The sequence below is a fragment of the Daphnia pulicaria genome, chromosome 6 (genome assembly GCF_021234035.1).
Source record: "Daphnia pulicaria isolate SC F1-1A chromosome 6, SC_F0-13Bv2, whole genome shotgun sequence".
In the NCBI taxonomy this organism is placed as follows: domain Eukaryota; kingdom Metazoa; phylum Arthropoda; class Branchiopoda; order Diplostraca; family Daphniidae; genus Daphnia; species Daphnia pulicaria.
In genome coordinates, this window is record NC_060918.1 from 151,850 (window position 1) to 166,498 (window position 14,649).

The following is a 14,649-nucleotide window of genomic DNA, read 5'->3' on the forward strand; positions in this document are numbered from 1 at the left end:
TGTAAAATGGATGTTTTCTTCCTGGTGCTGCAACTACCAACTCAATGTTAAGGAAATTCCCTCAGCCTACTCAGAAATATTTAAGCACAAGTCTTACAAAAAAACCTTTGAATCATATAACAAATTTTGACTTATAATTACGTGTTAAAAATTGTCGATTTTCACATCTGGACAAACAGAAACAAAAACCAAGGCGTGAAAATTCTATTGTATTTTGAAGAATGGAAAGCTGTGCTCCGTTGGAAATTTTGTTTACTTGAATCCTTCTTGGTAATTGCCTTGTATATGCATCAACGCAATGAGTAGAACAAATAAATTTCAATTGACGGAATATCTACAAGAAAATGTCCAATCCAATCCTAATCCAATCCAATCCAAATGTGTTTATTTGAAAAAAATATTGAAATATTTTTATTTGTTATAAGCGTAAATATGGGAATGCACCGTCCATCCAGATGAAATAGCTTTGGAATATGACGGCAATATAGTTTTTCGAACGTGATTTCAAATATTTAACGTTCTACTTTATTCCTGTATGAGAAACTTGCATACATTTTCCGTAAAATATGTATATTTCATTTCTAATTAAATTTAAAATTCTTAGAATATACGATTTGCATACACACAATATAAATACAAATCTAAACCAAAAATGGATAATAAATTTAGCTAAGCCTAATAGATATACACATAATAATATTCGAGGAATAGTGCACTCATGATTGCACGATGGGCACGTCAAAATGGAGTGGCTTATGGCCCCATGTTCTGTGGGAAGATGATAGTGATAAGCGTGCTTAAATATGCATTCTGAAGTATGCTATAGTTCATCTTTTCATGCCAAACAAAACTGGAAAAGAGGGTGTGTACACTGTAATAGTACCAAATTTTTGGCTAAGGGAAGTTTTTGGTCAGTTCACATGGTGTGCGTATAAAAGTTCCAAAGAAATCCTGTCAACAGTGAAAAGTAGGGAGTACGTAACGAATGGTTAACCTATCAAACCACCTTCAGAAAGTAATTTAGTACTTATTATATCTACGTTATCAAATTGGTACTAATTATGTTTTATCATTCTACTGAGAGCTGGGGTACTGCACATAATAATTTAAGCGAAGCTGTGGAGAACACTGACATTGACACGGCCATGGAAGCCAACAATCAGGGAAGATGAAATCCCACCAACGATATTATCCAACTACTCCTGTTACCACCACCATCTTCAGACAGGATGATGAAGATGAAGCAAGTATGCTTCTTGAACGTTGTGTTTCTCTTCCTTCAATCTTTGGTACATTTGAAGTAAAGATTTTAAATTTTTTAGTTTTTTCAATCCAAGCGCGTATGTTGCTTAGTCTATCCCACTTTTAAGTTTTTTTTCTCTTTTTTTGACGGTCTTTGGAATGGGATTGTATTGTGTTTCCTAAGAACAAATCGAAATCCAAAGTATGAATGGAACCTACCCTTACGAAAGTTTTAGCTAGCCGGTTTTGCTACTAGCGAATCACAAGCTAAGTTCCAGCAAGAAATATTGAAGTTTCAAATTCTAGTAAATTTTTACCTAGAGTTAAGCTAAGATATCGTAGTTCAGCTTTGCGGGTTCGTAACTAGCCACTCGCAAGTTATTTTTCATTAAGAAATATTTATGTTAAAAATTCTTGCTTATTCTCAACAAGGTTTAAGCGGAGATTTTGCAGTTGGTTTTGTGTTATCTAATTTTAGGTGGTAATTAGCTAAGATTATTTTCTTAGTACTAGCTTCTCATCAGTAGCTATATTTTTGTTGCTTAAAAGTTTAAATACATATAAGACTTAATTATCGATAAAAATGAAATATCTCGAGTCAATCGATAAATAAATACATAGAGTTTTACGGTCATCTCTCTCTGCTATATATTTTTATCTGTGTAAGAGTTACTTCCCTTAAACATTTTATACTAAATGGCGTCTAACGAGGGCCGCGTCACAAAAAAAAACATTGTAAAGAAAGCCTGCCATTGCTATTGATGTAGATTTCAAACTAAAGAATTTATGAAAATTTATAGAAAGTGATGAAATCAATGCAGTGGAAGTGGAAGAAACAAGTCCAGAACATTTGAGTATCAGTGTTGTACACCCTAATGAAATAATCAATCAAATCCAATACAGTTTGATTTTAAATAGTAAATTAATAATTTTACATTTTAGTCACTTTCAGCTAAGGACTCACTCTGCAACATCACAGCTAATGGAATCGGAAGTTGTTGTACAGTACATACAGACCAGCATGAGTCAACAGATAACACTGAGGTTAGTCATAATCACCATAATAAGTAATAATTTCAACAGAAAATTTAATGAAATGTTTTAGTGGTTAGCGATTCGAGTTAAGGATCCAAAGGTCGTAGGTTCGAACCTAGCAGGGAACAGATTTTCTCTCAATAAGTTACTTAAATTTAAGTAGTCTAAAATTTTAAGTGGGAGGGAAATTTTTAAGTAGGATAGACCGTTAAGTATTTTCCGCACTTTTAAGTCGTTTAATCTTACTGACTTTAAGTGTTTTCTCGCTGATGTGTACATTTATTTACTATTTTTTTATGTATTCAATACTGTAATATACCTCCCATATTTTTTATATAATTTAATAATAAACCATTTTCCCATGTAAGACCTTTAAGGTTTTCTCAGATTTGTGGGAGGTCGTCCTATTTTGAGGGGTAAGTGAGGACACTGGGGTGGGTGGTGAGGGACGTCCTCCGTTTTTGCCTTAAAATTTATTTAAAAAATTTGTAAAAATTGAAATAGCGTCTCACTGCATAGACTCTAAAAGTTAATACATGTTTCAATTTGATTATTGTGTTGATAAAATTGTTTTCTTGTATGATAAAAAATCCTTAGGGAGCAGTAGAACATCCTGCGTTGCCAAGTCTGAAAATAAATGTTGTGTCTTAATCAGCGTACAGCCTCTTTAACTCTGTACGCTGATTGTCCCTTATTAGTCAAAAACAGCTGTCCCGATTTCCCGGTAAGACTATTTTTTTTAACGTTAATATTATCTAAAGTAATTGATCGAAAATTCTAATTATATATTAACGATAAAGAAATTATTTAGTTTCATTTCCATTTTAAATTTGCATACCACTTGCAATTATTTTTTTCTAGAAACATTAAATGGCGGAAAGAAAATTAACTAAAAAAACTGTTTTTCAGTATTGTTAATAACTATTACAGTTATTAACAAAACTCAACCAAAATTCATTCCAAAGTAGATTGTATGTATCTAAATAACATAGTAAAACAATTTTTAATTCGACTAAAATTTACTATTTTCCCCCCTACTGTGCCTCTTGAACCGGTGTCCCGGCATACTCCAGTCTCCCTTACGAGGGAGGAAAAAGTAAGCCTTTGTCTCAATGAAGTTGCCAATCATCGGAATTAAGCATCGCGAACACCAACAATCGCCGTATCGTTTGTTTGCACGAACTTTGCCCCTTATTTTTAAGAAACAATATGACTATAGACATTTAACATTAAAAACGATAACCGACTAAAGCAGCATATACACCACACAAGAGAAAAAGAATTTTTGTTTCTTTTTTTTCAAGAAAAACAAAAAAAAATAATTGAACTACTACGGTATTTTTTAAACACAGCATGCAGGCCTACCGAAAGATAACACCCCCAATCGGTACGTTCTCCTCGCCCGTTTTTCTCATATCTGATGCCCCATTTTTTATATATCTGAACGCAACAATACCGATGATGAGACAACCTACAGCTGCAGTCAATCTTAGCGCTTTAATTTAATTCTGGCAAGTGTTTTATAAAAGGTTTTGTTACCGGACCCGACCGAGCAATTGCATTCGTTTGACTGTGCTTTAATGAATTTAGCCTAAACAAGGTGACATATCGGACAATTCCTCCAGCACTGTTCGGATATGTACATCTATATAGACTACCTTATAAATATGCCATCGCATAGACTATTTCGGTCAATTAGGCTTTCCCTTGACCATCAGAAACGTATTACTATTCCTTCGTTCATCATGTGCTCACTTTTGATCGACAATAAACTGGACATGTCCCCAGCGCCAAGTGCATTCGCTCCTCAGCTAAGTGCTTTAATTGTGCAGCCAGGTGTATCAATTATATAATATTGATTTAAGGAACAATATGAGCCATCAGTCTGAGCAAATAATGTTCGCGGAGGCGTCGCTTCACAGTCGCGTTAAACTGCTTATTTTACCGATTTCCAGTACCCTTCAGTATGGTACTGAAACGCAATTCAGTATTTTAATGTACTTTCTTCAGTACAACTTTCCAACTAACCATTTATTCGCCTATTTTTTACATTATTCATAGTGAAACTATTAGTAGACATAGTTCTGTTCAGTAGGTCGGTCCAGCAGTTTATGAAGATTTATTAGTTTGGTTTAGTAGTCTGAAAAATTCAGTATGTTCAGGTAGGGTTAGTAGTTTGATTTTAACAAGCCGTCTACCACTCAAAGAGATAATTTTTGGGGGTTTTCGATTTTGCGGAAATCATCGCTGGGGGTCCTAAAATAAACAAAAATGTGGATTTTGTGTGAAAATTCTCGCTTAGTCAATTGGTAAAAATCACAATCACCTAACTTTTTTAGTTTAGGAGATATTCGAAAAAAACTGAGAGGGGGTAGTCGAAATTTTGACTTTTTTCATGTTTTTGTGCAGCAGTATTCTCGTCAACTGCTGCCCCTATAATATTCTAATTGTTTGAAAATGATGGGATAACTTTCTTCAAACCATTTTCATGTTTTTTCGATACTCAGCTCAGAAGCCAAGATATTAACGATTGAAATTTTGGAAAAAATTTGTTAAAATTCTTCGTTTTTTAGCCATGCCAGGCTTCATCCCATAAGCCACCTAGCGCTCGCGAAAACAACATTTCCCCTCTTTGCCTTTAGGGTCTGTTGGGGTGACTCATAACGTCAGCCTAAAACTAGCGAGAGGGGTTGGCCACCTTAACAGACCCTTAAGGTATAAAATCAATTTAGAGAACCCTTCCGTATACCTAAAAGTTTTCCACTTCAAGATTTGTCGAAATTTGTAATGCTTGTTGTGGCGACAGTGCAGGTTTGTAGTAAAAAGTACAAATTTTGAGGTGGAAAACTTTGAGGTATAGAGAAGGGTTCTCTTAGTTGGTTTTATTGTAAATCATTCTTTAAATTCGTAAAGATTGAAGAATTCTGCATCTTTTGGCACAAAGAAAAAGATTTTAGATTTATTTTTAGTATTTTTTGTATATTTTTGAAAACGCCGTATTTAACACGGCGCATATGAGGGAAAATGGGGTATACCTAATAAAGTGAAGGATACCGTAGCTCCGTGGGGGTTAATTCTACGACATGTTTGTGTGTGTAAAAAATGTAGATCATCATTAGATCTACTCAGGAAAAAAAGAAAAAAAAATTTAGCCCGAGCCGTTCGGTGAGTATTTGCACTTTTTCTAAGACACGTAGTGCCGTAAGAATGCACTGAAAAAAGGGGGGTGTACCTAATAGCTTGGTGGGTACTGTAAGTAGTGTGACAAATTCAGCACCTTTGATCACTAGTTCAAAAAGTTCAGTAGGAAGGGTTAGCAATTTGATGGAAAAAAGTCATCAGTTGTAGGTTAGTCACATACAAAACTGTAAACATGTTTTCACATCATTGCGGTTTAGTAGGTTACAAGGAATAAGGACTTAAGGAGTATTCCTTAGAATAGTATGAAATCGTAACAACATTGTTGCGTGCTTGAATCGCACTAGATTGCCACATCGATGGTCCTGGTTCGAATCCTGTAACAATAGAAGCCTCTTTCCTAGTCAGACTCATTTGAAATGGTCTATAATTAGTAAATAATTAGTAAATAATGCAAGATTGAAATCGGTTAGTAGTCACTTCTATGGTGGTACCGAACCATTTCAGTAGGATCACCCCCTTACGATTAGTATGGAGAAACTCCTGCAATCAATGCCGTAAATTAAGCGGCCAAAACTTTTTAAGTAAGGGGTGGGTAATAAAAGCAGGAATGAATTTTAAGTAGTTCAGTTATGCTAAGAAAGCTATTTACCAAATAGTATTATAGAATTAGTAAGGCGAGTAAAAAAAAGGTAGAAGAATTTAGAAGTAGTTTCAATCAATTTGTTAGTAAGCTGTCACCGGGTAGCAGTTACATGAAAGTAGGATAGCGCTACTGTGTTGGGTTGGTGTTCACAGTTGTAAGTGAACGACCGTTCAACAAAGATGTCGCCGGATGTCGCCTAATATAAACGATTGCAGTAATCAAAACCGAGCAAAACACGTATCGCTCCGACACCGCAAGTTCGTTCAGAGCGGAATTATTATATAATGGCCCGTTAATATCCTGAAGAGGCCGTTCACAAACACCGCCTCATGTAAATGTAAGCTGCAAACAGGAGCATTGATTGGTAGGATTATATATTCTTTTCTCAGCCAGTTTCTGAGAGTGTGACAGTGTTGAACATGTATTAACTTCTTCCAAATTTTGTGTCTGCAATGACTGCAGACACAAAATTTGGAATATTCAGAAGCAGATGTGAACGTTGAAAGCGGTTGAAAGAATTCTGATGATGATTTCATTTTAATTTCAATCGTTCACAAACAATCGACGTTCTTGAAAAGCTCCTAGGGGAGCTGTAAACGATGCGCGCGCCCCCCTCTGGGAGAAGTGTAAGGTGCGATGGCCCCTGTGTCCTGTGACACCTAGGTATAGAGATAGGGAAAACGAACAAATTTAAATAATTCATAACTAAAACACAAAGATTGGAAGGAGGAAAATTGTTCCAGGATAAGTAAACATGAAAACGGGCTATCGAATGGCGCAAGTCGCGACCAGCTTTGCCGTTCGAGAATGGAGATATTAGCCGTTAAAGTTTTTTTCTTCAAATGAAGATTAAGAAACCTTGCTAATGACTAATCAGACTAGGACACAAACCAAAAAATTGCATTTTGTTTTTTCTTTTTTTGTTTTTTGTCCGATCTCAATTGCTCTATACGCCGCCGTTTTATTTACGTTTTAGTGAAAATTCCGCACTACGATTCCGCAAAAAACCGGAAATTTGGAACAACAATTCACGCTCAACCACTGATACAAAAAATTTGAAAATTTCACAGTGTTATGTAATCATTACTTACAACACACAGTATTTTTTTCGTCAAAATCGGTGAGGTATCGCGACAAAAAAAATGAAATACCTTGGAATGACCCTATTTGTAGCATTTAATCAATAATGTAAAATCAGCATGCATTTTTCATTCGATAAAAAGAAGCAATAATAAATCTACTACTTTGTAATAACGCGTTAAGTCTCAGCATATTACGTATTAGGCGTGAGGGAAAAAACTATGCACTTTTTCCTAAACAAGAGATGTTGGTGGTGGTAGCGCTCCCACTCGAATCAATTCGCGTCAAAAATCGCAATTCGAGCTGAATTGCTTTTTTGAAAACGGAATTCGAGTTGAATATGAATTGATTCAAATTGCTAGAAACCCAATTCGAATCGATTCGAATGAAACAGGAAAAATTCAAAAATTTTTTTTTTAATAAGGCAAGAAATATTACACAAAAATATTCATAATTTTAACTGTTTTAATTAAATGAAGTAGAATATCACTTAAATTGACTGGATTTAGAGATAATTCAATTATAATCGAATATTTTTCCATTTGAAAGAACCCAAATTATCATCCCCTTCGTTTATCGAAACGAAGGTGGCACATCTAGCGGTCAAAATTGAAACAAAAAATATTCCAACTTTGCTCAAATTCGCTAAAATTTGTCAAATTTGACACGAATTGACCCAAATATTCGTGAATATTCACAATGAATATTCATGAATCCGAAAATGAATATTCAGGTAAATTTCCGTGAATATTTACCAAAAAATATCACAATTCAAATGAATATGAATTTTGATTTTTCCAATTCGAGTTGAATTGAATATTCGAAAAATCTCAAAAAACGCAATTCAAGTTGAATCGATTCGAATCAAATGCAATTCGGGTGGGAGCGCTAGGTGGTGGCGTAAAACATGTTTGGTTAGTCAATTGGCTAGACCACCATGCAGCAATGTCGGCATAACTTTTCTTTTCCACATCATTCCTGTCGTTCAGTAGGCGACACAAAGAACACCATCCATTTAAATGATAGAATTTGAAAAAAAGGAGACAGAATCAGTTTGACAGAGGCTTCTGTATTTTATGAGAACAGGATAAAACATTCCATTTGAATGGAGCTTCTGAGTAAACAGGATAATTCAAGGTGAATGTGTGGATGGAAAACACGTGTGGTAATCGGAACGATAAGGTTCTGCACATACCACTGATTGAAAACACAAAGCATGCTGACGTTTCCGATGAATTCCCGATTGAAGCTTCTTTCTGTTTTATTTATGTAAGTATATGTAGTTCTTTTAGTTTTATGCATACCATTAGCATTAAGGCAGCATTCCAGTAGAAATAGAACAAAAGATAACAATAATTGAATAACTTTAATGGCTAACTTTTGAAGATGACTAATAACTAATTGTTAGTTGTCATCATATTCAGGTATTATCAAATAATAAAGGACGATGAGTTTTAACATTTAACATGGGTTACTGAAAACTCTTCAGCAACTTTCGAAACATGTCGGGTCAACAATTTTGGTCAGGTAGTCTTTTGGCAACGATGCTGCATCCTCTGATTTTAAACTGTGACTGACTTCTTAAGAACAAGAACTTGTTAAGAAGAAGAGGGACAACCGTGTACAGCGCGATCGTTCCGCTGCTGGTGAGCAGCGTTAAATGTAATATTTAACCATACGAAAGTTGTGGATAATCTTATTGTTATTAATCTTCGTAATGAAATATAGTAGGCTATTATAATTCATTCATTCCATTTTACCAACTCTATTTAATCTAGCCTTAATTAATTTATATAAAGTTGTTGTTTTTTTGTATAATTTGATCGGGTAAGGTTTTGGTGCTGATGCAGTTGGGCAAACTGAAAGCCTTTCGATTGCGAGAATGCAGCTTACTAAAAATTTTTTGATCGGCTTTTATGAGCAATCCATTCCAGTCGAGATAGCGCTCCATGAAGAAGGTGTTGGAGAGGAATTCGCCGTCGAATCCACCACTCTCAACAAAAAAGCCTTTGGTCTGCAAGATTCAAATGGCAACATATGGCAAAAGACACAGTAACAACAATCAAATGCTGCTATATTTATACTTTATTTTTCAAAATTTCCCTTATGTCATTGGCTTGGCCATCGGAAGGATCGATTGTATAGGGATGATCCAGCACGTAAGGAAGTTCTTTAGATGCTGGCTCGAGCAGGTATTTGTCTCGGATGAGTTGGATCAAACACGGATGGTCTTGTTGCAGTTTCTTTTCGTTGGCGTATTCTATACTTAATATCCAAAATGAACCAAAATGAGTTTCAATTTTATTGGGCTCTTATAGTATAAAAGTTTAACATAACGGATGTCATCATTAATAGGCTCTAATATTAATATACCTATTGTGCAAAAGGACGAATCCAAATATTTATCTGCTGGCGTCTTGGCCCAGTTGTCCCCATAAGTGTTCTCCATCAAGTTGTATTTTTTCATCGTCAATGGCTATATAGTGTTACAAAAGTCAACAATAAATATTCAGAACTATTATCGTGGCATAAGCAGAAAGATATAAATTGGCCATAAGCCGCTAATTACTTGTGCTTAATTCTGATGCATTTTGTCACAATTTTGTTGGTGTTTGCTGTCTTGAATCGAATTCTCCATTTAACTAACATCCATTTCCACTTCTGCTGGATTAGATTTGTAGAAAAACAGATATACGACGAGTGACGTCAAAATAAGAATTAATGGAAAGCGAACTCCGCGTAGAAATCCTGGTTCCATTTCGTTCTCTCTTCTCTTAACTTCTCATAGGAAATCAATATATTTATAGGCCATTATCAATGAATTTCGTAAAGGAAATTCCAAATAAGTAACACAAAAACATTAAACTTTTCAAATTCATTGATCAGTATAATATTATGGTAAACATTTTGATGGCCAAAATGAATTAGCCTATTTGAACTATATTATATAGGTGACACCACAGAGCACAGAACAGCACAGCAGTCTTCTTTCATTCGATGCAACTTATTCACTTATAGTTAAACTTCAGTGCGATCTCCAAACCGCAAGGCACTTTCGATACTATAGTATGTAGACCCTTTCGTTTTAGTCACTGTTGAAAAACCCGCCCCTGTTTGGAGGGTAACAGAACGCCCTACGAAATTTAGAGGAGGGACGTTAGAAATCGGCGTCCCTCTGGTGACCAAATTGATCGAAAAAGAAGAAAATGTTCCACGATTAAAAACAAACAAACTTTGATCTCGGAAAATATATTTCCTATTACAGCTCGTCATTTACAATTATACTAATTGAGTTTAATATTTACAAACAACTACAAAACCAACTGGCCCATGACGTATAACCGTATAGGCCTATGCCAAATTTTCTATCTGAGACTGCGATGGATTTATTAGACAATCATAGCCACTCTGGTGATGTGGTTATTGATGTTCATCACCATATTTGATACCATATGATTGACAACACTCTTTGTCTCACTCATTTACATGTTATTATCTAAGCAGTGTGGGGTGGTTCCATAGTCGTTGACGTCGCGACCATGGATAAGCAGACAGCGTTTTGTCTCCTTAGCGGTGGGTCTCGGTTTAAAGTTGGTATGGTTGTGATTACCCTTTTTTAACGGCCCAGAAATCGGTAATTTGAATAGTAAAACAACCTTTACCCAAAAGTTAGTGAAAATTTTTCAAAGACAAGTCAGACACAATATTTTCAGTTAAAACTCAGCTTTTTCCCAGTATTTGTAACTCCAAAATTTAATTTTGAAAGAAGTGTAAAAATTACGAGTCCTTACCACAAGTAATTATTTTCACAAGCACTTGGGGTATTAAGTAAATAAGATCAATAATTATGGGTGTAAGTAAATTTTCTCTTAAGTAAATACGGAATTGAATAATAAAATTTATGAGTAATTTTTTTCTGTCAGGTAAGTAATTAAGGTAGTTAGTAATACTGGCAACAAGTAATTTAGCTAACCAAGACAAGTATTTCCCTTTTGCAAGTAATTAAATTCACAAGTAATTAAAGCCATAAGTAATTCAAGTCCCAAGTAATTATGTTCTTAAACATTTTAATTAAAACGTTAGTCATATTTGATTGTTTATACTCCGTACTAGAATGAATAATTATGATATTTATTATTTTGTATTTAGAGAATAGACCTCTTGCACCGTGCGGATAGCAGGATTCTTGTAGTCCGACAATGCTGCAATCCGCCATCTTAATAAAACCACACCCTTTTTTTACATGGGCTCTTATGGAAGCATTTTTTTCAAAGTGTTTTTTCTCTAAGCTGGATAACAACTTCAACCAAAGAAAAATATAGAAAAATACTACATCATTCAGGTAATCTGTAGCATCTAAGTTTTCCACTATTGAAGTAGTGGAAGTCATATTAATTATATGTTTTGTACAGGGCATATGGACATTGTTTTCATATGTAGGACCCAAACATGTATAGTATACTTATAATTTTTAACATTTTCCCACTGAAACACTTGGTAATGAATTTTTCCTTATTATTTAGATTGTCATGAGTGACGAGTGTGTGACGAAAATGATATAATACAATTATCATTTTTCACCAATACCTTGTCACACGCGTCTATTGGCGCATTTATTTTTCGCATGTCCCACCAAAGAACCTATTATTGTTAATCATATAATCAAGATGAAATAATCAAAATGATTTGTTATCGTGTTTTTATTGGCCGTCGCCAGAGGCGGAGAAGAATTCTCCTCCAACCTTTGAATTGCCCCAAATAAGCGAAGTGACACTTTCCGAATGACCGACACCAATGGGGACGCATTCGACTGGACCTTGACTCTTACGAACGTCCCAAATTCCCACAGCGCCATAAATCGATCCACCAGCTAAAATGTGTTGGTCACGTGGATTGAACGAGATGGAACGTATTAGTTGACTCATGCTGCGTAAAATTATTTCTGGTTGCACAGCTCTTTCTATTCATGGAAGGAATTATTACTTGCAAAGTTATATTGCTGAATAAAGAGACATATCCTTCTAATATCGGCAAATGTCAATACCAATATTCCAGATGTAAGAATCATTTTCTTTGTGGTCAAACAGATTTTTCCAAAAAGGATCTGAATAAGGAGCGGCCAGTTTGGTTCCTCCATGGGGACTCCAACTAAGACCAGTGACTGAGCGTTTTATCGGTGACGGATCCTTTAGCAGATGAAGGGTTCGCAGAGGATTCGGATCTGGCGTTTACCTGTTGGAAATATAAAAATTCAGCCATCCAGAAATATTTAAAAAGTATTAAATTAATTGATGATTACACATCGGGAGAATCAGTGAAATAATCCTCATAGATGTTAAATACATTGTTTTGCTAAAAGGGGGTAAAAAAATGTGTTTGCACTTATTAGTATAAACATTATTCACATTTATATCAATTCAACATGTCCAAGTTGTTGAACAGTACGGGAATAAGCTTCATTCTTCTCGATCTTTTTGCGGTAGCGAGCCGTTTGATCGGCTTCTTGCGGGTTGACATCGCGAGGCTATCTACCTTCCTTGTGGAAAACTCCGTGGGCCTCGGTCGTAGCACAATCCGTATTGATCTGAATTTTCAAATACGTTTTGTATTAGCTAATGCTATTGACAAATTTAAATTCAATACTGACTAACATTAATTGCTGAAACATCACAAGCTTGGCATTGGACTCCGATTTCTTTACTCCTTGCCCATGGTAAACAAAGATGTCAATTGCGGATCCGGGAAAATGTCTAAAAATTGTGGCGGGTTGAAAACAGCGTCGGAGAAGTTACATTTTCTCCTGCTCAGTACTTTAACATGTCGACGTACAACACAGGTAAGATCTATCTTTGAAGGAACCGTCATATTGATCAATCTTCGTCGATCGGTAGTTCGGGACTGACAATGTAACTGGCTCCACCTTAGCAATATGAACAATTCCTGCGGACAAACAAGTACATGTCCTTGTTAGTCGCACAGCGCAATTTCGCGTTATTCGAAAAATACAAAAAGGAAATACATTTTCTTGAGCGATTCGCGAAAAGTGCCATTTTTGTCTGCCACATGCAAGAACAGTTTGAGGGAATGACGAATTAATCATCACAACGCCCTTGTTGTCTATACTCTATGTCTACTACACTTTTATTGACCAACTTAGTTCTTTTTCTGAATTTGATATCGATTGAAAAAACGAAATAGATTTTCGCCTAAGGTGACATCAGATGAGTTGAATCGATCAATCGGTCTAGACTTTGGCTTTGTCACAAAATCTTGGCTGATACTTGATATGTTCCAATTTGAAAATATTGGATTTTCTAAAACGGTTGGGAACTAAAAATATTTGGTGAGTGCAGATTGTGAAAACGGTCCAATAGGGTGGCACTGTATAGAGAGCAAAGAAAGCTATGTGGCTGATCAACGTGTAAAACACATGGAATAATGAATACAAACCACTGAAACCAGTTTATTTAATTACATTTTTCACATTCATAAAATTTGAAATATAGGAATGCTCTTTAACAGAAGAGGAACACAACAGGTACAATATTCAATATTATGAAACTTTCTGTTTTTCTTAATTATTGGGGATGACAATTATTTATGCATGACAAATGGAACTTCAAAATATCTCTATATTCGGTCTGACATAGTTATAAGTAAATGCGAATGTTGCAACGCTTACCCTAAGTGCAACAACCTTCGCAGTTTGGGATCTTAAATTTCTGAATCCAGACCAAGGAGTCCAACGTTAAATCGCCGCTTTTTTATGTTTCCCTTGTAAAGCAGTTTTCTCGGTTCCACTCTCCTTTTCCTCTCTTCGTCCTCTTCCTTTATCTTACGAATACTACAACAAGATGAAACATTAATGTCATTCAGGAAATATCAGCAGAAACTTAATGCTTAAGATACTTTAAAGCGTGCATCTCTCGGAAAACTGTTTCCATTACATCTGGTGGATAGGTTCGCATCAACTTTTCTGTTTCAGTTATAAGACTATCTAATGGTAGATTATCAGGGACCTAAGATAAAACTGTAAGAACATTAATCGAAAAAGAGCTTATTAAAAAATAGTACGTTGGAGAGCATTTGATGTAGAAGCGGCATCTCGCACGGTGTCAAGAAAATATCACTTGCTCTATGCAACACGACGACAGCAGATAGATACATAGAGGTCCATGGATGTGAGAACATAAATACATCAAACAATCTTACGACAGTTTCGTAATCGTTGAGAACATGGCCAAACCAAGTAATCGCCCACTGAAGGCAGAAAATTGTCCCTAGCTCCGACCTAGAATTATAACAGGTTATTCAAATTGTAAAAGAGAATCTTTCTCTTTTTTTTTTAGGGGGGGGGGAGGGGTTTCAAATACCCCATCAAATAATGTACAAATCACGAATTTCATTTTTGACTAGTGCATACACTAAGTTAAGAATTTCCATTGTAGGCTCCATATCTGGTCCCATAAACAGTTGGAAATGTGATTGAGAAAGTCTGCATCACACTG

The 14,649-nt window shown here is 35.4% G+C and overlaps 1 protein-coding gene and 1 long non-coding RNA gene across 2 annotated transcripts; both read right to left on the reverse strand.

The window, feature by feature from the left end:
- Positions 1–8,930: 8,930 nt before the first annotated feature.
- On the reverse strand, positions 8,931–12,066 carry LOC124344434. Its single transcript, XM_046797976.1, has 5 exons — positions 11,884–12,066; positions 11,729–11,782; positions 9,515–9,617; positions 9,226–9,401; positions 8,931–9,155 (listed from the first exon to the last, which is right to left on the reverse strand). The coding sequence occupies exons 1-5, from the start codon at positions 12,064–12,066 to the stop codon at positions 8,931–8,933; spliced, it is 741 nt and encodes a 246-aa protein (XP_046653932.1).
- Positions 12,067–13,935: 1,869 nt separating this feature from the next.
- On the reverse strand, positions 13,936–14,421 carry LOC124341733. Its single transcript, XR_006918589.1, has 3 exons — positions 14,216–14,421; positions 14,051–14,160; positions 13,936–13,985 (listed from the first exon to the last, which is right to left on the reverse strand). It is a non-coding gene; the product is annotated as an uncharacterized LOC124341733 (long non-coding RNA).
- Positions 14,422–14,649: the final 228 nt, after the last annotated feature.

Excerpts from the sequence above, each read along its gene's own strand:
- LOC124344434 (XM_046797976.1), bottom strand. The coding sequence starts at position 12,066 with ATGAGTCAACTAATACGTTCCATCTCGTTCAATCCACGTGACCAACAC. Across the intron at positions 11,783-11,883 it reads TTATTTGGGGCAATTCAAAG|GTTCTTTGGTGGGACATGCG; the intron begins GTTGGAGGAGAA and ends TAACAATAATAG. Across the intron at positions 9,156-9,225 it reads GGGAAATTTTGAAAAATAAA|ACCAAAGGCTTTTTTGTTGA; the intron begins GTATAAATATAG and ends TGAATCTTGCAG.